The 21,126-nt window shown below is 53.1% G+C and overlaps 9 protein-coding genes across 9 annotated transcripts; 5 read left to right on the top strand and 4 right to left on the bottom strand.

Annotated features, from left to right (window-relative positions):
* Positions 1 to 768: 768 nt before the first annotated feature.
* Positions 769 to 2,386, top strand: J4E90_010057 (uncharacterized protein; the record flags this gene model as incomplete). The annotated part of the gene is made up of 2 exons (XM_051439573.1): positions 769 to 948; positions 1,016 to 2,386. The coding sequence occupies 2 exons, from the start codon at positions 769 to 771 to the stop codon at positions 2,384 to 2,386; spliced, it is 1,551 nt and encodes a 516-aa protein (XP_051286482.1).
* A 3,525-nt stretch (positions 2,387 to 5,911) lies between these two features.
* On the top strand, positions 5,912 to 7,134 carry J4E90_010058 (uncharacterized protein; the record flags this gene model as incomplete). Its single annotated transcript, XM_051439574.1, has 4 exons — positions 5,912 to 6,033; positions 6,082 to 6,516; positions 6,567 to 6,829; positions 7,103 to 7,134. 4 exons carry the CDS (start codon positions 5,912 to 5,914, stop codon positions 7,132 to 7,134), a joined length of 852 nt encoding a protein of 283 aa, XP_051286483.1.
* A 98-nt stretch (positions 7,135 to 7,232) lies between these two features.
* J4E90_010059 (uncharacterized protein) lies at positions 7,233 to 7,823 on the top strand (the record flags this gene model as incomplete). The annotated part of the gene is made up of 2 exons (XM_051439575.1): positions 7,233 to 7,437; positions 7,489 to 7,823. The coding sequence occupies 2 exons, from the start codon at positions 7,233 to 7,235 to the stop codon at positions 7,821 to 7,823; spliced, it is 540 nt and encodes a 179-aa protein (XP_051286484.1).
* A 1,722-nt stretch (positions 7,824 to 9,545) lies between these two features.
* J4E90_010060 (uncharacterized protein) lies at positions 9,546 to 10,514 on the top strand (the record flags this gene model as incomplete). Its single annotated transcript, XM_051439576.1, has 2 exons — positions 9,546 to 9,644; positions 9,738 to 10,514. The coding sequence occupies 2 exons, from the start codon at positions 9,546 to 9,548 to the stop codon at positions 10,512 to 10,514; spliced, it is 876 nt and encodes a 291-aa protein (XP_051286485.1).
* A 273-nt stretch (positions 10,515 to 10,787) lies between these two features.
* On the bottom strand, positions 10,788 to 11,369 carry J4E90_010061 (uncharacterized protein; the record flags this gene model as incomplete). Its single annotated transcript, XM_051439577.1, has 1 exon — positions 10,788 to 11,369. One exon carries the CDS (start codon positions 11,367 to 11,369, stop codon positions 10,788 to 10,790), a length of 582 nt encoding a protein of 193 aa, XP_051286486.1.
* Positions 11,370 to 11,950: 581 nt separating this feature from the next.
* On the bottom strand, positions 11,951 to 13,228 carry J4E90_010062 (uncharacterized protein; the record flags this gene model as incomplete). The annotated part of the gene is made up of 1 exon (XM_051439578.1): positions 11,951 to 13,228. One exon carries the CDS (start codon positions 13,226 to 13,228, stop codon positions 11,951 to 11,953), a length of 1,278 nt encoding a protein of 425 aa, XP_051286487.1.
* A 585-nt stretch (positions 13,229 to 13,813) lies between these two features.
* On the bottom strand, positions 13,814 to 15,344 carry TUB4 (gamma-tubulin; the record flags this gene model as incomplete). Its single annotated transcript, XM_051439579.1, has 4 exons — positions 13,814 to 14,203; positions 14,251 to 14,640; positions 14,687 to 15,281; positions 15,337 to 15,344. The coding sequence occupies 4 exons, from the start codon at positions 15,342 to 15,344 to the stop codon at positions 13,814 to 13,816; spliced, it is 1,383 nt and encodes a 460-aa protein (XP_051286488.1).
* A 203-nt stretch (positions 15,345 to 15,547) lies between these two features.
* On the bottom strand, positions 15,548 to 16,798 carry J4E90_010064 (uncharacterized protein; the record flags this gene model as incomplete). Its single annotated transcript, XM_051439580.1, has 4 exons — positions 15,548 to 16,114; positions 16,163 to 16,342; positions 16,390 to 16,577; positions 16,630 to 16,798. The coding sequence occupies 4 exons, from the start codon at positions 16,796 to 16,798 to the stop codon at positions 15,548 to 15,550; spliced, it is 1,104 nt and encodes a 367-aa protein (XP_051286489.1).
* Positions 16,799 to 18,811: 2,013 nt separating this feature from the next.
* Positions 18,812 to 20,838, top strand: J4E90_010065 (uncharacterized protein; the record flags this gene model as incomplete). Its single annotated transcript, XM_051439581.1, has 2 exons — positions 18,812 to 19,389; positions 19,455 to 20,838. 2 exons carry the CDS (start codon positions 18,812 to 18,814, stop codon positions 20,836 to 20,838), a joined length of 1,962 nt encoding a protein of 653 aa, XP_051286490.1.
* Between the last annotated feature and the right edge of the window lie 288 nt (positions 20,839 to 21,126).

Genomic DNA, 21,126 nt, shown 5'->3' on the forward strand with positions numbered 1-21,126 from the left:
CAAAGAGTCTCTGAGAATTCGAATGGAAGTTTAAGATGCGAACGCATTGATGATCGGCGCTGTCAAGCGACGTTTGTTGACGGCGGCTATACTACGCTCTAGGCGTAGTCCCGTGTCGCAAAGTCACATGAAACCCCACCGCGACTGAGGCCGTCACAACACCCCCAACATCAGGCAGCACGCACGTCAGTCGACTGAGTCGATGCCCCGCACGGAAGCCTTAACAGACGGCTCCTAAGGCGTAGCGAAGTCGCAGCCCGGCAATCATACGTTCCAGCACGCTCAAGAGCGCATGACGCCTTGGCACGAACACCCCTCTGTCATTTTTCCACTGCGTTTTCACGACCCCGCTGTGTTCTGGGCGTCGGATCGAAGGCGGGATACTCGTCTTGGGCGCATGGTTGAGACGTCCAAGTGATCCTTCCCCCAGGCATGGCGCTTGGAGGTGAGTCCCTTGGAGAGAGAGTGGCGGCACAGATGAATGTGATATATAAGCCTGGTATACCTCGCCCACAGATTGGAAGGCCAGCAACTTCGACAACAGCAAAGTCAACAGTAGCATCCAGCAAACTCCCCTTCTTTCGCTTCTTACAGCACTTTTTCCATTCTTTCGCCCAGGTCGGCCTTTATATCAACTTCATCTACCTATTACTTACTTCTTTCATTACAAGAGCTAGTCTCTCGTTTTCCTCCACTTTTAACGTTTAACGCATTACTACTATTATCGTTCTTTCGATTCCAAATCACAACCACAACAAATCAGCAAACATGGTTTCCAAGACTTTCATCATCGCGGCTATGATTGCCTACGTCCAGGCCCGTTTCGGCCAGGAGCAAGTCCCCATCGATGCTATCAGTCAAGTTCAGGGTGGCGATGGTGGTGCCGCTGCTACCATTGCTGGTGCAGCCATCTCTGACCTTCTCGGTGGAGCAAACTCTTGCGATAAGGTATGTGCTTCTCCACTTGTTTACCCGACCTCCACATCTCCGGGTCTCAGGCTAACAAACACACCAGCTCGTCCGTGCTGATCAGATCTTCACTGAACTCGGTGGCGGTGCTGATGCCCTTGCTGCTGCCATTGGTATGGTGACTGCGGAGAAGAACACCAACCCCTTCGCTGGCGGCAACGCACAGAACGTCTGTGGCGATGCTTCGCTTCCGGCTACTGCTGAGCTTCGTGGTATTACTCCTCTCATCGACCCTGACGTCGATGTCAACGGTGATGCTGCTGCCCTTAGCGCCAGCAGTGCTGCGTCTCCTCTTGCCGCTGATGGTCTGAGTGTCTTTGACCTCATGGACCAGGCTGGTCTCGGTGACCTCGTTGTTAGCCAGGCTTCGGCTGGTGGTGCTGCCGCTGGTGGTGCTGCTGCGGGCGGTGCTGCTGCCGACGGTGCTGCTCAGGGTGGCAACCAGGCGGCTGCTGGTAACGGCAATGCCAACGCTGGTAACAACGCCAACGCTGGTAACAACGCCAACGCTGGTAACAACGCCAACGCTGGTAACAACGCCAATGCTGGTAACAACGCCAATGCTGGTAACAACGCCAACGCTGGCAACAATGCCAATGCTGGTAACGGAGCTGCCAATGCCGGCAACGCGAACAACAACGCTGGTAACGCTACTGCTGGTAACGATGCCGCTGCTGGTAACGACAACGCGAACAACCAGAACGACAACGCCAATGCTGGTAACAACAACGATGCTGCGGCTGGTAACAACAACGCTGGCAATGCCAACAACAACCAGAACCAGAACAACAATGCCAACGCCGGCAACGACAACGCAGCTGACAACGCTGGAAACGCCAACAACAACGCTGGAAACAACGCCAACAACCAGCAAGATGCCGCCGCCGGTAACGATAACGCCAATGCCGGCAACCAGAACAACAACAACGCCAACGCCGGTAACAACGCAAACAACCAGCAAGACGCCGCTGCCGGAAACAACAATGCCGGTGCCGATGCCGGTGCCGACGCAGGCAACGCAGCAGCAGGCGGTGCCGGCGGCGCCGAAGACTTCGGTCTCTGCACGCCCACCATCACCTTCCAAGGCGGCGAGAACGGGCGCCCCGCCGACGAATTCACCTTCCAGATCGCGGACCCGCTCGCGCGCGGCGGCCAAGGCGAAGCCCTCAACCCGGACATCATCACCAACGCGCTCTGCAACCAGCTGACCAACGTGTGCGAAGCCAACGAGGCTGCTGTGGCTACTTGCGAGAGCGCTGCTGCGGCTGTTCAGGGCGGAGACAGGAACAAGGCGCTTGCTGATCAGTTTAACGAGCTTGTTGGATTCCCTGGTGCGGTTACCAACCCGGATGGTGGTGCGGAGGATGTTGGTGCTGCGGCGAAGGCGAGGAAGATGCGTCGTGGTCTTAGGTTGTAAGAAGGTGGTTGTGATATAGAGGATGAGAGGGGTATGAGTATGAGATGAGAAGATGGGAGTGGGAGAGGTGCTCTGAACGAAATTTAGATGCGAGGGAGGGATGAACGGTACGCATTTTTTTGCTGGATGTCTACTGTTGTTAGAAGTTGGCTCGACTTTTCCTTTTTTTTTATACTGTATTCTTATACCATTTCATTTGCGTTTTACGACGAGTAGATTGATATCGATGAACAAATCTGTTACGATGATTATTGTTTCTCTGTTGCTGGCTTGTGAGTTGCAAATGATGTCTCTCTGGGTCCTCCCTGAACATCCTTTACCTTGTATCATTCGGCTGTTTGTTGGATACTCGCAGCTTTTGTTGAGTGGCTTCATTCGGTTGCTGGTACCGAGGCTCTCCTCAACATCGTGGTGGAGGCGAAGAAGAGAAGGCGCATTTGACCCAGACTGGGGCCTGGCCTTGGTTCGAGCTGGTCATCGAAGACGTACTTTGGTAACCTTGGTGGAGGCAAAACTTGAGGGAAGCTGAAGTCTGCATTCCGAAAGACCTCGCCGATGTTCATACGTCCTTCGTTGCGTTGCTGGTAGCGAACCTCGTCACTTGGGTTGGGGCAAAGCTTGAGGGATCACGAGATCTGTAATTTGAGATACACTGTCAATATTCCTGTTTCCCTTCGCCGACTTGATAGTTCTAGACTCTTAATCCAGTGGGAGAGGCGTTGATTTGAGACGGTCGATATGTCGGCTCTAGATCTGCCTCCTTTGCCTGCGCAGTATCTTGCAATGAGAGGCGTTATCTGGACGCCGACCATATTGTGGTTCTGGACTCGTTTCCTTGTTTGCGCAGTATCTGGGTGCTGAAGGGTCGACCCACCGGGTAAGCTAAGCGCTCTTTGCGCCATGTACGTACACCTACATTGGCAGCTGATTCATGGAGCCATCCGGACAACAGCGCAAGCGGAGATTTCCATACGACGTCGTGTGCCATAATCGTGGTAGGAGGCACCTCGAGATGCAATCTAGAGGAGGCTGTGTAGAGATTTGCATTCGCATGCAGAATGCTCCTACTGCAGTGGATCAGGAGTCTTTTGAAATGTCTCGAGATGTAATCGATGTGTGTGTTCAGTGGTAGCGAAAGGAGCTGCACCGTGAGTGTGTCTCGTGGCACCACTTACTCCACGGGAGAAATTATCGGTATCTGTGTTTCTCCTCGGTCGACGGGACCTAACCCACACCCTCACTTCGGTAGACACGCGACTGCTCCAGGAACGGCGAGGTAGTGGCCCAGAACTGAGGGAAAAGCAAGCGGTACCGTTCCCTACATTGTGCCATGTGGGTTCGATCGAGGCTCCGAGTTCCGTTACTCCGCCTCGAAAAAGCAAACAAAGGAACGTGGCTAGACAACGTCACGAGAAAATCTCCGGAGTCTGGAGTTGTCGCAGCTTGCAAGGTACATGCAAGTCCTACGATACGACTTCTGTTTTGCGGACTTGGACGCAAAACCCGACCGAGCGTCTTCACCACACGGGCTGTGCTTAATCTAATGCAGACAGGATGGATACTTCCTCTTCCGAGAATCCTCCCCGGCATCCCCGCCCTGCTCCGCCTTTACAATTGTGTGCGCTGCTGGCTGTTGGTACGCGATATGCGGTAGATAGCGATGTCACACGCTCATTGGCCATGGGTAGGATGAGGTTACTTGGTGTAGCTGATCTGCAAGTCCGTTGCGATCTGCGCTGCATCTGTCTTCCGCGGAGCTGGTGGGGATGGACGCTCGACTTGCCTACGAAGGCGAGGTGGCTTGCGGAGAGACCCTGAGCTAGAAGGCATGGAAGAAAGGAAGGAGTGTGTGTGGGGATGGTGAGTCTCGCCAGGACCAGGGGAACCATGTGCGCGCTTGGAGTCGGTGAAGTGGAATGAGCTGTTTTGGACAGCGAGACGAGTGTCGTGAGCTGGTTATGATAGCGAGGCAGCTTTGCCGTTCCGAGCAAGCGGCTGGCGCACAGCGATCATGTGTTGGACGATCATTGGGAATTGCAGGAGGCCAAGGCAGAGCTATGAGCGTCGGTAGTCCACGTGTGAAGGTGCTAGAGTCAGTAAATCCCGCTGTCGTTCATTGCTTTTGAGGCGGAATCAGGCGGCAGCCACAGACGCATTGTCATGGCACACAACCCTCCTCACGTCGCATTCGCTTCGATGTGGCGCAACGAGTGCAATGCCGGAGTCGAATGCCTGGCAAAGTGGCTTCGTACGAACTCTAAACGCGAACTTGAGCCGTCGACACCGGATGGGTAGCGCCCGCCCTTGGAGTGAAGCTACTGGGACGTTCGTGCCTGCTAGGCCCGATCTGGGCAAGGGGTGTCATCCAAGATGAGGATCAGGTACGACTGCATTGACTCGACCCACCAAACACGTTTGAGGGCTGGCAGAGCGAGGTGGTTGATGGTGAAGAGCAGCGGCGGAGAGAAGGGCCGCCGTGGCTGGCTCGCCAGCTAGTGTGGCAAAACGGCTGCGCCACGGTGATCACAAAAGCTTGAGTGCCCAACAGATGGACTGTTTGGGTGACAGTGTAAGAGATGCGTTCACTCGACATGACATGGCGGCAGGCCATGCAAGTAGTGCAGTGCTCAGACAGCATTACGCAAAACACTAGGTCCGCATGGGCTTAGGCGCGAAAGTGGGTCCCGATGAAAATCGCGTGCGTCTCGACATGCATTCCTTCCACACAGACAACAAAGCCTGTTAGCCTCATTGCGCACGAGCGTCGTCTAGCATGGCACATTATTAAGAGAAACATTTAGCACAGGGCGAGAAGCCAAGGGAAGCTGAGAAAAAAACTTTGAGACGTGCTTGCTGAGAAAAGGATCACCATCGGTCCTTTACTCGGTCCCATTCCCCCGCCATCCGATTCGCACCGCTGCAACAGGCCCTGATGACGACGTAGGTGCTAATCGCGAGTGTGGTTCTTCAGTTCATGGCGAAGTTCCTACCTTACACCTTCTTATATGCCTTTTTTCGCCGATTGAGACGCGGAATACTATAGTAGTCTATGCTTGCCGCTCGCCAACTCCCTGTGGATACCTACTAGATGAATCAGGCCAGCATGACCACTCCGCGACGGAAGGCATGTGTCGAGTGCCGACAGCAAAAGGTACTTCCCCACCTCAATGCATCGCGACAACGTCCGCAATGGCGAAGATGGTTTACTGATCATTTTTTTGCCAGATCCGATGTGATGTCGAGCAGCACAAGGTACCGCATGACCCATGCGGCCGCTGCAAGAAGATGGGCCTCGAATGCCGCATTCTTCCCACATCAACCAGAAACCTGCGCCAAACAAAGGCAGAGATGCGACGCGAATTGGAAGAGTTGCGATGGAATATGAGGCAGGGGCAGAATCCTGGCGATGCAAACTACCCGCAATCGACAGCATCGCCGACCGTCGACATGCAAAACTACGCTCCGCTTGAACACGCTTCGGGCACATATTCTGATCCTTCCGGAAGGACAGATGCATCAGATTCCATGTCACCAGCTTTCGACTCGCGGCCGCCGACACGAAAAGGTTCCGATCATCATGGCACGGTACCGCGCGTGATTGACGGCTACCTGCTCGATTCAAAGAGAATTGACGATTGCTTCACCATGTACGTTGACTTAGGGTGGCATTCTTATCTATGCTAACATGACCGCAGTTACTTCACCCAATACCATCCGCTCTTTCCTATCTTGGACCCTTCAATAGGGCCGAATGACTATTATGACCAATCGCCGTTCTTGTTTTGGACTATCGTGGTCACGGGATCGCGGCGGTACTCTGAACATGAAGTCCTAGAGAGGACGAGCCAACCCATCACCCAGCTCGCATTCTCTTCAATGGCGCTACGCACCTCACAAGTTCCGATCATCCAAGGTCTACTAATTCTGTGCACATGGCGACTACCCACCAACTCAATGTACAAAGATACGACACACCTCATGTGTGGATCGGCAGTGCATCTAGCGACACAGATTGGTCTGCACATAGCAGGTGTTGGCCAGGATTTTGCTAGGACGCCGCTTGAGAAGGACCAGTCACTCAAGGTGCAACGCGCCAGGCTCTGGCTGTGTTGCGTCATCGTTTCCATAAGGTGAGGTCTTCCAAACAAGTAATACTGTGACATACGCTGACCGTATCTAGAACGAGCTGTGTTGAAGGTATACCACCTCTTGCTGAGTCATTCTTCGATGGCGATGAACAAGACCGTGAAGACATGGTTCCATACCTCCCGTCTGACCTGCAGTTCCTGCATAAAGTCTACATCATCCTCATGCGTGCCATGGTTGCCATGGGCAAGACCAACTTACAATCCATTCATTGTGATGTCCGTGTATTACGATCATTGATTGGCATATTCGACTCGCAACTCCTCAGCTTGGCCCCATCCTCTCCAAGTGAACTCGGTAAGTCTGACCCGGCTCTTTCGAAACTTGAACTAACAAAATAGACACCCTGCAACTTAGCTGTGCACGTATTCACGTAATGGCGTTCCATTTCTTCGCCCACCCTACGAACCCTGGACCCGATGCCGAGGGTCTTTCACGATTCTATTCCCTTTGCATCTCAGTTATCCAGTCCGCTTCGACAATGCAGACGACACAAAAGATCTTCCTACCCTCTGTCTCGCAATCATTCATTGACCGAACTATTACTCTGGCTGGGTTTACCATTCTTAGACTCGTTCGAAGTCCGCTTGCTCAACATCTAGATGTACTTGCGGGCGAGCGAGCTTTCTCACAGGCGTATGATTTTCTCAAGAACGTCTCTTTACAACCAGGAGATATCCATTTCCGAACTGCGCACATCATGAAGGATTTGTGGGGTAGCGACAAGGTGTTCCGTAAGAAGGATGGCCGTGTGGAATCGCTATATCTGAGGTTGAGGACGCGATTGAGCATGAGCATTAGCTACGACATGTTCTGGTACTGGCGAGAAGAGTTCAGCAACATGAAGAATCCGTACGGCGATGAAGTAACTCTTTCACACGAGAATGTCCAACAGAACCCACCTCGTAAGCATCTTACGTCAAGTCTGACGGGCTCTTAACTAACAAACATGTCAGAATACCCATCCCAACAACAACAGCACCCACAGCAGCACCAGCAGCAACTTCCGGATCCATCGATGAGACAGCAACAACTCCCGGTGACCAAATTCGACCCCAGCTTGGTGAATCCTCAGATGCAACAAGACCCGTCCGTAATGAGCTTCGATGCCTGGGAAGGTCCAGACTATGGAGTGCCGCCAATGCTTGATCAATTTCCCGATTACGACTGGGCGGCCGGATTTGAGTTCTCGAATGCGGAAATGCCCAATGTGCCGGTTGGTCCTATGAATCCTATGATGACAGCACCAGGGCCTGGAGGCGCACCGAACATGGGATACACCTACGGTTAGATGTTGTTGGGTATGCGTGAAGGAATGAACCGGACGCGGCGGAAGAGTAATAATAGCGGTTTCTCGCCTGGTGCGGGAGTTGAAGCGTTCAGATACCGTATACCTACTCAAATACGCAATGCCAGGGAATATACTTTACCCCGATCGTCCATTGCAGACGCCACATATGGTCTACGAAGACTTCCCCAACGTAGACATCTGGATTCGGGATCGCGATCGCGGGATCGGTAACACCGCTAGACGATAGTCCAGGAACGGATCGCGGTGGCGCAAATCTTTTGATCGCTTCGATGCACGCTGCATCTTCCTGGGAACAGGCGCGACGCCAAAGAGCTGGGGTGGTGTGCCGGCCTGACCGAACGAACTCCGAACGCGATGGAGATGAATTACCAAGGCGTATATGATAACAAAGGGTCTTTTCTTCCAGTGGGGACAGTCTGACAGGTACAAGACGAACCTTGCAGGGAAAAGCAAAACGTGGGTGCGATCACCTGTAGTGCCTTCATCGCGCAGCCTGACCCTGATGGGCCACTAGCGGCGCCTTGTGCACCACAATCCAAAGGCGTGTACCCAGGTGGAGGAGGAAAGAGGAACCGACACAAAACACCAAAGCAACCGCCATGCCGGCCGCCAGCTCACTTTAAATCCCAGTCTACCCCTCTCACCAACCCCCCATGCGCTCGCTCGCCTACCCAGGAGACTTCGGCATCGGCCAGCATACCCAACGGGGCATTCCATCCTCCAAATCCTATCTCATACGATATCGCCTCCCGCCTCCAACGCGCCGACCATGGACATCGGCGAAACTGAATTTCGCAGTCCTGTCTGACCAGTGAGAAGGGACAAGCATGGCGCTCCTACCGGTCAAACTGCCGGCGAACATCGGCACCACACTACGTCAGCAGCAGGAACAAGGGCTTGTTGCGGGGGTGGTCACCACCACGGCTGCGGCTTTTCGCTTGGTGTTTTGCGCATCGTCTCGAGCTGTGGATATGACGTTTGTGGGTTGTGCACTTTTCACTATTTTAGATGTTATAGGGTTGGTTGAATGTTCATCCGAACGGAGTTTTCGCTTTCGCCATCGCAAAAAGAAGATCTTTTCATAAACGCAAATGGCTACGGAGTACTTGGCCGAGAAAGACGGGGGGAAGGGCATACACGGGTCTGCATATCTGCGGCGTAGCCTCTCAACTGAAAATAAGTGGTGTGGTTACTATTCCTTTACTCCTTAATGCTTATTTCGAGGTTAGCTATTAGATTTTCTATATAAAGGCTGTAGGAGTTAGATCCGGTTGGTTGATAATGATTAGATACTGTTCCCAAATCCGCGGTCGCTTTTCGGGTTGACAGCATCCTAGTTCGCAGGACGGGTACGTAAGGCCATCGCTGCCGCATCTGGTCGACTATTCGTGGGTAGCCCAGCCTTACTTGTTGCGGCCCGCCACAGTGTATACGCAAGACGCCGAGTCTCAGCGGGCTAAAGTCAGGCTGTCGGGTGTACCTTCTTGCTCGTTTTGATGCCTGACGAGGATACTATACCCCTTGAATTGATTGCATTTGCTGCTTCTGGTATTAAGAAAGAGTTGGTTGCGCGTGCACAGTAAAGAGTCGGGTTATCGTTGTTATCGGCATTCTCAAAGCGAAAGAAGAGAAGGCAGTATGGGATCCAGCAAAGCAGGACAAACAGAAAGGAAGATGACGGCCGTCGAGAAACTGCGAAGCATGCTGGCGGATCCAAACAAGTTCCTTTCTTGTCCCGGAGTATACGATGGCTTCACAGCGCGGATAGCCCTCCAAGAAGGCGTAGACTGTCTATACATGGTACGTCTCCCCCATCTCCCCATCTCTATATCCACCAACATCGCCCTCACGATATCAAACAACACCAAACGAACCCAACTAACACATGTCCAGACAGGCGCAGGAACAACAATGTCCCGCCTCGGCGCCGCCGACATGGGCATAGCCACCTTCACAGACATGCTCACCAACGCCACAATGCTCGCCTCCCTCTCGCCCTCGACGCCCCTAATCGCCGACGCAGACACCGGCTACGGTGGCCCCGTCATGGTCGGCCGCACAGTAACCTCGTACATCCGCGCGGGCGTCGCAGGCCTGCACCTCGAAGACCAGATCGTGAGTAAGCGGTGCGGGCACCTCAACGGCAAGCAACTCGTCGACATCGAGGAGTTTGAAGCGAGGATCCGGGCTGCGAGATTAGCGCGGGAGGCAAGTGGCGGTGACATCGTCATCATCGCTCGAACGGACGCGTTGCAAGGATTCGGGTACGAAGAAGCCCTACGCCGTCTCAGTGCGGCAGTCGCTCAGGGCGCAGACATGGCGTTCCTGGAAGGCGTGACAACCGCCTCAGACGCGCAGCGCATATGCTCCGATCTATCTCCCACACCTTGTCTCTTCAACAGCGTCCCCGGCGGCGTATCCCCTGATTTCTCAGTCGAAGAATGCAAGACCATGGGGTATAAGCTTGCTATTTTCCCGCTGCTGGCCTGCGAGGTTGTGTATCCTGCGGTTAGGAAGGCGGTGCAGCAGATGAAGGCGGGGCATGTGGAGAGTGTGGAGGGGGATGGGAAGAGGTATGGCCCGAGGGAGTTGTTTCAGGTTTGTGGGCTGGATGAGTTGATTGAGTTTGATGTGAAGGCTGGGGGGTTGGGTTATAAGAATGGGGCATGAGGGGGATGGGATGGGCATGTATGATTGCTGCATGGATATGAGAGGCAGTGAGGCTTGGAGAGGCGTTGTTTTTGCGTTGGAAGGAGGTGGGAAATGTGCTGTATACCACTCATCGTTTTGCATTTTGGTTTAGTTTCGAAGAACGTTCATTTCTGTTCAGATATAACTTTCATCGTGATCTCAAGACTTCCATCCCCCAAAGCTACTGTAAAACCATCCTTTACAACACCACACATATCCACAATCTCCAACACCGCCCTACGTTCCTCAAGCCTAGATCCCCCACCTCCTCCCAATCCTCTCAAACACACACCTCAAATCCTCAATATCCCTCCTAACCTTCTCCAACTCCTCAAGAGGCTTCCCCTCAACCTGGCCCCTCCTAAGCTCAAACTGTAACCGTGCAATCTCCTGGATAATGGCAAGGGTGTTGTTGTAGTCCGTAGCCCCATCACGAGTCGCCGCCTCCATCTGCCCAAACGCCTTCCTATAGTACTCAACCTTGTTGGCAGGCGACAGTGTATGCCGGGCTGATAGACTTGGTGGCGCGTGCGTGACAGAGATACGAAGGGTGGGGATTGTGTCTGTTGTAGTGGTAGGCTGAGTGGGTGGTGGAGGAGTAGGACGGGTGGGCGTAGTGGTTGGTGGTGCCAAGTCTGCGGTGGATCTTGGTTTTACATCCGCCGATGCTCGTAGACGGGCGTGGTAGTGTTCGGAGATGGGTAGGTCGGCATCGTGATCGCCTTGCTTGGGACCGCAGAAGTAAAGGGTGCGGGTTTGCGTGGAGAGGGCGAAGATGGCTAGGGGGCCAACGACTCTGGAGTTGGTGATGGAGCGGATGCTTAACGCGAACATTTTGGGGGAAAGCTTTGGTGTCTTGGGCTGTTCCTAAGGGGTGTTTTGTATTGTTGTAGTTGGTTGACTTGGTAGTGGGCGTTGTCGTAGATTAGTAGGTACAGTTGACTTGCTACGAAGGTATTTCATGCAAGGAGGAAACTGCGTACGCTTTATACGTGTAGGAGTGAAGCATTGCTGTTCACTCCTGGGATTCAATGCACTGACCTGTGGTTGTCCATTCAAGTGATTTGGGTCAGCAATAGAGATGCAAAAGAATGCCAATCACCACAGCTTTCCAATCACGGTACCACGGTCCATCTGCTACACGCCTACAATCATACAGCCAGTGAATGGCTGCCTTGGAAAGGCGGTCCTTGGTAGACCTCGACGGATCGATAATCATGCGCTCGCTACCATACAAAGGGGATTTCAAGGCCAACCGCGCGCGTCACAACATGAGGAATGTAATCAGTTTTGTATGGAACAGATTTATGAGAGTAGAGCGCAAAGAAGTGACTTTTAATCCCGGCTGAACACGGGGGAAGGCTCGTACCTTCAGAGATCCGCCAAGTATAACTCTGTCATGGACAAAGAGCTAGCTACTCCATGATATCCTTGCCCTCCACCGACTCGTCTTTCCAAGGTTGGGGCACCAACTTGAGGCCCTGCTCTGGCCGACGCAGATACACCTTGTCCTTGCAATCCTCTTCAAGCTGCTCAACGGAGTTCTCGCCAATCCAAACCCATTGCCTGCCGTACTTCACAATCTCCTTCTCGTTGCCTTTGCCATCGACGACCGTCTCCCGCTCTTGGAGCTGATGCTTTTCAGTGATATCCTTCCAGCTCTTCATTTTCCCAAACGCCAGATTGTGAACATGTCCAATAGGTCCGGCGATGATTCCGTGAGCAGCGCGTAATTGTGAGATCGGCTTCGGGTACTTCTCGTCGCGCCTAGAGAAGAACAAAAGTTGTTTGAAGTTATCCTCTTCGAACTTCAGATCCCAAACCTTCATCTCTGCAAGGTGGGACAGCGGGATGTGGAGTTCGACCGTCCGCCGATCAGCGACCGGACAAGCGTCCCTGATGAGCGAAGAGTAGTGATTGGAGACCCAAATTTGGTGGGTGAAATACAGTCCTCCTCGTCTTGCGAAGTCTGTTGGTCCTAAGGACTCCAGTCGTGCGAGATTTACTGATCCATCCTCTGCTATGCAACCCTCGCATCTTCTGATTTCAACACTCTTATAAAGCGCGAGGTGTCCTCCAGGTGCGTTGGGTACGGTGTACGGCTCGCCTGCTCCTCCCCTCAGATGTACACCTGGTGGGGCTGCTAGCTCTTGTAATATGCGGGCGTTCATATCTACCAGTGCGAGATAATTGGTCTCAAGAATTTCCTCAAGCCACTCGGATAATGACTGAACTCCCCGGATCACACGGTGCTCATCTTTCATAAGGGCGTCAGAAATTTCTTGCTTGATGCCGGCATCTGTCATCTTCTCTTTCCAATCATCATCCTCGTCAAGTATGTCTGCGCATATGTAGACGACGTGTTCGATTACCCATCGTTGTAAGTCGATGTTCGTGTGCGTAATCTGCTGCCTGTGTTGTCTGCTGGCGTATAGTGCTTTTGATTTGTCTGGAGTCAACCCCATGAACTCGAGAGTCTGCGCGGAATCTAGTCGAGTTGGAACAGAGATGTACACGACTTCTTCCGAAGATGAGGACGAGTTGGACGCGCTTCTTGAAGTAGTTGACGATGGTGGGCTTAGGAGGCCGAGGGAGATTTTTCTAGTGCCGTTGTTCTCCCCGCCAACAAGAGACGCGTCCCTGACTTTGAGGCGCTTGACTGTGTCTTCTGGGAGCAACTGTGGAGATGACATACTGAGAGACTTGTTGAGGTGGTAATAGTCGTGGCGGAAGGTCAAGTCAAACAAGTAGTAGTTCCGCTGTAGAGAAGGAAGGTGCGAGGGAGTAAAAGTCTGGTTAGAGGTATTTATTGCCTTAGAGTTAGCGCGCAGTAACTTTTTGCTCTCTCACCTTCACCCAAGGTTCTATAGTTGAGTTACCAGGTCAGCCACTCGAATCTCACAGGTAATTGGGCGACGCCCGATAGGCCAGAAAATAGACTGTTGCCTAGAGCGAACCAGATGTAGAAAACATGAAAGCTTTTACCTTTACTAGTGATGTAAAGTCATAGCTCTTGCGTACAAACACCGGGTGCCTTCTCATGAAAGTCTGCGCTCACAGAAACTGCAATACTCGTGGTAGATCCGGCTATGATGACCACGATCAGGACAACGATTGATTTAAAACGGGGATGAACGAACTCCCCACCGACGACAAATCTGTGGCCTACGTCGTGTGTCCGCCAACGCCGCGAAAGAGATTTCAAAGTCGGGTACCCTTGACTCCACTGCACCATCCAATGACGCCGATGCCAAATCCAATAATTGCTCAGGTGACTTCTAGCCGACTCTCTTGTCAGCTTCCTCATCTGCAGGCGGCGCCGTCTCTTTGGTCAAGTAGTCGGCATCCTCGGCCTCTTCGTATTCTGCAATCAGACCTTGAACGACTTCCTTAGCTTCGTCGAACTCGCCGAGACCATCCTTGAAAGGCACTTCACGCTTGTAGCTTTCAAGGAAGGCGTTGCGTTTACGGAGGGTGGAGTATTGTGCGACTATGCGCTTGAAGAGCGTGGCGATACCCGTGTGATTTGCGAGCATGAGTCCGGAGACACGGTGCGAAGAGGTCACGTAGGGCGACTTCTTGGTCAGCGCGACTTGAATGGAAGCGGGGCCCCAGGGTATGAACGTAGCGAGACGTCGTTCGCGGATGCGCATAAGCGATTTGTGTACCTGAAGTTGGTGAGCTAGATGCATGAAATTAATCTGGAGAAACATACATCTGAGGGATCCGCTTCTCCCTGGATGATGTTCAGGATAGACATGTAGCAGCTCTTCTTGGTGGGGTTGGTGGAGACCATGCGGTTCTTAGGCTGCAACAGTCGTCTCATGACGTCCAAGACGGTTGTCTTGCGAACCGTCTTGGCCTGCTCCACGTTCTCACCAGAGAAGGGGGTGTATGAAGTCATGAGGAAGTGACAGCGCGGTGTGGGAATGAGCGAGGCGACGATGCCAACGAGATCGTTGTGCATGTATCCGGGGTAGCGAAGGGTCGTGGTACTGGCGGACATGACGGTAGACACCAGCTGGTTGGTCTGCTCGAACGACGGGTTCATAACGTGCAGTCGGTCTGCAGCGATCCTGGTCAAGGCTCCGTTGTCGAGGACAACCTGGGAGGTCAGTATGGATATATGCAAGTAGCACTGGGCAGCTTACCACGGAGTCAGCATTCTGCGTCAGCCTTCTCATGCTCAGCAGACTGTTGTATGGCTGGACCACTATGTCGCCGTCCTGCGTGTTGGGGAAGACACTGTAGGTCTGGATGAGCTTCTTGGGGAACCTGTCGTTGAGGCGTTCGAGCATGTAGGAGCCGAGACCCGACCCCGTGCCGCCAGCGATGGAATGCAGCATCATGAAGCCCTCGAGCGAGTCGGAGCCGTCTGCCTCGCGATCAATCATATCCAGGATGTCCTCGTGCACCTGCTCGCCCATGCTGTAGCCCATGCCCCAGTTGTTGCCGGCGCCGGTGCCATCCTTGTGTATGTAGAAGTTTTCGGGGTTGTAGATGTTCTTGTAGGCGCTCGACTGGATCGAGTGCAGCACTCTGGGCTCGAGATCCAAAAGAATGGCGCGGGGGATGTAGCGGGTGTCGTCGGACTGGTAGAAGAATACGTCTTTGCGGTCGCCGCCCTCGGTCGCGAAGTCCTCGAGGTTGCCGTCGCGGTTGATGCCGTGTTCCTGGCACAGCTGCTGCCAGAACTGCTGCCCGACGCTGTTGCCGCACTGGCCCGCCTGCAGTGTTATTATTTCTCTGATACAGATTAGCTACACCATGTGACCGCAGTCTGAGATATACGCGCGCGTACCTAGGCATGGTGGTGGTGGTCAGCGACGACGTGGTGGGATGCGGACGCGCTCTGGGCGGGGTGCACGCGTCGGGTCGCCAAATGTTTGGACCCTGCCGTCATAGCTCTCTCCACAACACCATTGCCTTGACACCACCACGATCGTGAATAATCACCACATTACCACTACCCACAATAGTAAAGCTTGTTGTTAATATTCACATACTGCTACCTATTGCTCCTCCTCTTCTTCCCTTATCCTGACTAACGACTTGCCCTGAAATCCAAAATAACACTGGAACAAGAAGGTATAGATCATGCAGAAGAAGTTGTACCGCAGCACATCCAGCCACATCAACATCGTCACGCCGTCCTTGGTTCCCTCGTGCCATGACCTCCGAACCTCCAGAAATAGCTTCGGGTCGTCCGTCACCACGCCGTCGAGGCCCTGCCGTATGTCCCAACGCATCCGGCTCTCCGAGTTCACCGTCCATCCGTACACGGGCCGACCGTCGCCCTGAGCTCGCCGAATGAACATCTTGCCGCATGGCGTCATGAGGATGGCCTGGGCCATATTGGACGAGACGTTCGGCACACTGAAGAAATGTGACGCAATGAGTGTTGAGAAGCCAATATGCGAAATCGAGAAGCCGGGCAGATATCGCGAACATAGCGGAAGAAATTTGGCTGCCCAGCACCCAAGCACAATGCGCTTACTCCACGGTCTGGATGGAGCAGCAGGCACGCTATTGATTGTTTCACCAATCAAGCGCATCACATCGTCGGCATCGTTATCGAGCTGTATCGCGTCAGCAAGTGCTTGTACAACTCGGCTAGCACAACATACCTTGATATCGAGCAATACCCAGATATGTTCCAATCCAGGTTGCGCAAGATATTCGAGCAAATCAATAAGACGAGGCATCGGCTCATGAGGTGCTTGCAGCGTTCTCAGCTTGCTTATAAACTCATAGTCGCAATCTATAACTTTTTCGGGCCTGCCAAAGCATCTTCTCAAGTTTCTGTCCTACAGAATGGTCAGTATACGATCGGGGTAAGATCTGATAAACTCACATGCGACAATACGACTACACCGTCCTTCGTCAGATGAATGTCTGTCTCAAGAGCATCTGCGCCTGCCTCGACCGCTCCTCTTAACGAGGCCATAGTGTTCTCGGGGTGCTTGGCCATGTACCCTCGATGGGCAATAGCCTGCGGTAGCCGCCTGCCTGACACATCTTTACGCGCAAACGCAAACGTAGCTATCCAGCTGGTCAATTTACATTCGCCACCAGAACTCAGTAGGTTTCCTACCTGCGGGGAACTTGGTCTTCGGGCCGAGTAGTGGCTGCTCTACAATCTTGTCGAGCTGCTTCGTGAGGCTCTCAAACACCGGCGGTACTCCTACAACCATCTTTTTCTTCTCGAGCAACGGTGTTTGCACGTCGAAAGCGCTTTCGGTGTCTATCCTGACCTCAGACATGACGATGTGCTTCTAGCGTGGCGGTTCCGAAAGCGGACGGAGCGGAAACTTTGGGTAGCGTGGTATTCGGGCAATGTACAGCGAAGGACAACGAACGAACGTATGCGCGACTTGAACGTGAGGACAAAAGATACAGATCTATAACGGCAAACAAACACACAATCTCCCTCTCCACACATCCACCCGCAAGGCAAATTTGCGGCGCGGGATCTCTACGATCCATTCCCTACGTTCGGCCGCCGAACGCGCCCTCTCTGGCCGCAACACACAACAAAAATGCGCCGTGCAGCAGGACCCATCATCCCAACCCACACAACTGCACTCCAGGATACCGAATCCGTCCCAGAATCAGCCACCCACATTACCGCAACGGGCATAGGTAGCTGCAAATTGCAGACGGATGGAGACACAGCCTGTCCCGCATTGGCTGGCAAGCCAGGCTAAGCTTCGTTCCAAGATGGAGCCATCGAGCTCCGGATGTATCAGCTCCCGGGCGCCACTAACAGTTGGAGTTGCAGGTATGCAACCCCCCTTGTCTCAGCAAGTTACGTGTCAGATAACGCGATTGTATGATGTGTTATTAGAAAGTGGGATTATCCCTCTCCCTACGCAACATCATGCGTCTTTTACCGCCCGGCGTAAATGGACACCGCGGACAGCGAAGGATGGTACTGTCAAGCTGTCAAGGTTGGTGAAATTCCATCAGATCCGGTGCCGTGGTTGATCTACCGCTAAATGCGCGTGGCGCGTCGATCAGGTCCTGGCTGGCTTGCCTTGCGTGCAGCTGCGCACGCATGCCGCACGGGTTTGCTGTCAGGAAGATGACTTTCCCGTATGCACGGCACGTACATATCATCCTGTTGTATGCAAGGGTTTTAGTAAAAATTGCGCATGCCGTTGACCGCTCGGGCGTGGCGGCGCGGGCATGCGGATGTTCTAAGATTACCTATCTAATCGCTTCACGTGGATCTTGCGTGTCTATCTGGATCCGCTTTTTTCGCAGACGCGGGGCCGATGCGATGTTTGTTCGCGCGATGTAGTGGTGATCTTAGTATTCTGGCGGCGTGTCTGAGGCCATCTTTGGCGAGGGCGCGGAATTTGGAAATAGGCTGGTCGGTGGCCTTACTGATACCTACCTCGCTAAATGATCCCAAGGCCTTGTATACTCATTATACTGAGATGAACCGGCATAGTTATGTTTACGGGCATGTACGCCAGATATTGTTGGTGTAATATGTATTGTTCAGGCTAAGATCTTGCTTTCAACTTAGGTACCCAGGTACTACTTCCAAAGCCTCACGAGAGCCTCTCAGCTCACAGAAAAACTGATCGTCTGAATTTGTCAAGTCCGTCTAGTCCTCAGAGCCGACTGCAATGGTAGCCATCGAAGTGTGTACTCTTCGTACTGAATCAGGAGCATCTCGCGCGTACAGCTATGGTGCGCAGGCTGTTTGACTGTGTTTGTATCGTCTCCCGCGGCTATCAGATCCTGGAATCTACAGAAAACTCCATCAAGTCGAGCCCTCCAATTGAAGAGATGAGTCTCTTTCCTCGTCAGCTTGGATCCGTCCTACTAAACTGATTACAGATACGAGAAGAGTGTGGGGGCGAAGATATCCTTCAGCCTTGCGCGATATCTAATCCGTACCCGGGTGGCTCGTGCACCAGGGTCCTTCACAGTCACTGTGGGGTAAACATCACGATAGCATGATCTATCAACTTCACGTCAACCAACGGAAAATTACTAGGTACATCTAGTCTTAACAACTGTGGCTTCATATGCTCTCTCATTCAACGATCCTTCCACGCTGATAAGGCTGAACGTAGGCAGTCCTTGGTATTGCACCTGTCTGTGACATCACACCACTTGCGCCCGTCAGCACTTGAGCATTCCTACGCAAACAGCTAGCCGATGCCACGACTTTGACCTAGTTTAAAGACCGGCCTCCCAGAAACCCGGGTTTAGAAGCAATGACCAACCCCTAGCATACCGCAAGCTCCGCGGCGGCCATCATGTCTTCGCTACTAGAGTACCGACCTCTAGCGGAGAAAGAGTTTCGGCTGCTAATCCTCATCCCTGCCGTATCAATAACCGCCCCACTGCGAGTGCACGTCTTCCACGACAACGTAGAACACCCAGAAGCGTCCTACGCCGCACTTTCGTACACGTGGGCGTCCAAGCTTGAAGGCAACGACGACAACGATGATTTGCTCGAATCCGTGGATGTGGACGGACACGAGACGTTCCTCCACCAGAATCTAGCCAAAGCACTGCGGTCTATCCGTCTCGAAGTCCCGCAGTGTATCTGGGCTGATGCCCTGTGTATAGACCAGAATAACATACCTGAGCGCAACATCCAAGTCACGCTCATGCGGCAAATCTTCTCCAACGCGACGAATGTGTGGGCGTGGCTGGGTCCGCCTGCCAAAGGAAGTAATCTGGCCATGGACTTTCTCGCCAACCTAGCTAGTCGTTCTAACGAAGAAGGTATCGGACCGTGGCTTGGAAACGAAGGCATGCATCCGGATACATACCCCACATGGGAAGGCCTACGGACCCTAATGGCGCGAAACTGGTGGAAAAGAGCATGGTTGGTACTATCTCTATACAAACAGCATATGAGACATTGACTGACTTCGTACACCCACCTCACAGGATAGTACAAGAGTTCGCCCTAGCCAAAGACGTAGTCTTCATCTGCGGCACGCGACGTCTCTCCGCCGACGCCCTAGAAGCAGCCGACCACCTCATCTTCATGGAATTCACGCCCTCAAAGAACGAGCGCGTCACCGCTCTCACACGAGCCGTAGACATCAACCCGCGCGTGCTAGACCCAGCCCGAAACCTAATGAACCTACGCCGGCGTCTGCAAGAAGGAGAACAGCTTTCCGCCTTGGCCACACTGCAGATGACTAGACTGACCAACGCGACAGACCCGCGGGATCACCTATTTGCCAAGATTGGACTCAGTGGACGCGAGTTGATTGAGTTGTGTCCGCCGGATTACGATGCCAAGGCCGAGGACATCTGGTTCACGTTCCTGAAAGAGTTCATCAAGCAGAAGCAAGATCTTTATGTCGTCTGCCTTGCGGGTATGCAACCGAGGGCGTATCATGCGCTCCCTTCTTGGCTCCCGGATTGGGGGCCTTCGAAACCGCAGTATATGCTTACTTCGCTGTACACGGGGAAGCAGTGGCCGTTCTTCGATGCGGCGGGTGGCGCGGCGGCTGTTGCGACTATTTCGAGCGACAGGATCGAACCTGGCATCTTTCTGAGGTGTAAGGGAGTCGTCATCGATACCGTGGATGGCGTCGCAGGCGATCCATGGTGGACAGAAAACCCAACGTCTCTCCGCCAATCTCGATGCAAGAAAAACGCGTACGGAACACAAACTGCTGCCTTTGAAGCGTTGGTCAGGACAGTGACTGCGAATACGAATCGCATGGGTGCCTGGGGCGCACCTCCTCCTGAATTCAAAACCGTCTTCGCGAAACGGTGGCATGAGCTGAGGGACACGACAGCACCGTATGAAGCTGACAACACTCTCGATCGGCCTCTTCCCTTCTACATGCGAGCATCAGGTTTCGAGCGTGCGTGGCGCAGTATGCGAAATCTGGAGTTGGATGGCTTGGAGTTACATGAGCATGTCGAGGCTGGTTTGGTAGATGCACAGAATAAAGCGCAGGCGTCGAGTTCCCGAGAAGGCTCGGGAGAAAGAGGGGGATTTGATTTCTCGGTATCGGCACCGTTCCATCCATTGTGGACTGCGCTTGAGCATAGTGCTGGGCAGGTCTGCTATGAGAGGTTTGTTTATACGACTGAGGGGGGTTATCTTGGGGTTGGTTCTTCTACTGTAGAGCCTGGGGATAAGGTGGTTGTGCTACTGGGCTGTAAGGTGCCGGTCGTGTTGAGACCGCTTGAGAAGGGGTATCAGCTTATTGGGGAGACCTATGTGGATGGCATCATGTATGGTGAGATGACGAAGGGGTTAGGTGAGGGTATGTCTTCTGTGCCGGTTGAAGATCTCGATCTTTTCTAGGTGTAAATACTCATCGAGTTGTACTTCGTCAACCTTACTTTGTCTGAAATATCAGCGCGTTGAGGACACAACGAGTGCTTCTCTGTGTTCGTTATACCGCTTCAACCCATGAAGGTATTAATATAACATGCTTGCAATGTCGTCTATTTGTTCTTATAATATTCCTTACTTTCATCATCGCTATCGAATGCCCACGTACTGGCAGCCTCCAAGTCTTGCACCGTCGGATGCTTCCACATATTCGTAATTTCTCGTTCCACAATCGTGGTATTCCGCTTGTCCTAAGTA

The sequence above is a fragment of the Alternaria incomplexa genome (assembly GCF_024043165.1).
Source record: "Alternaria incomplexa strain BMP 0042 chromosome Unknown scaffold_19, whole genome shotgun sequence".
NCBI lineage: Eukaryota > Fungi > Ascomycota > Dothideomycetes > Pleosporales > Pleosporaceae > Alternaria > Alternaria incomplexa.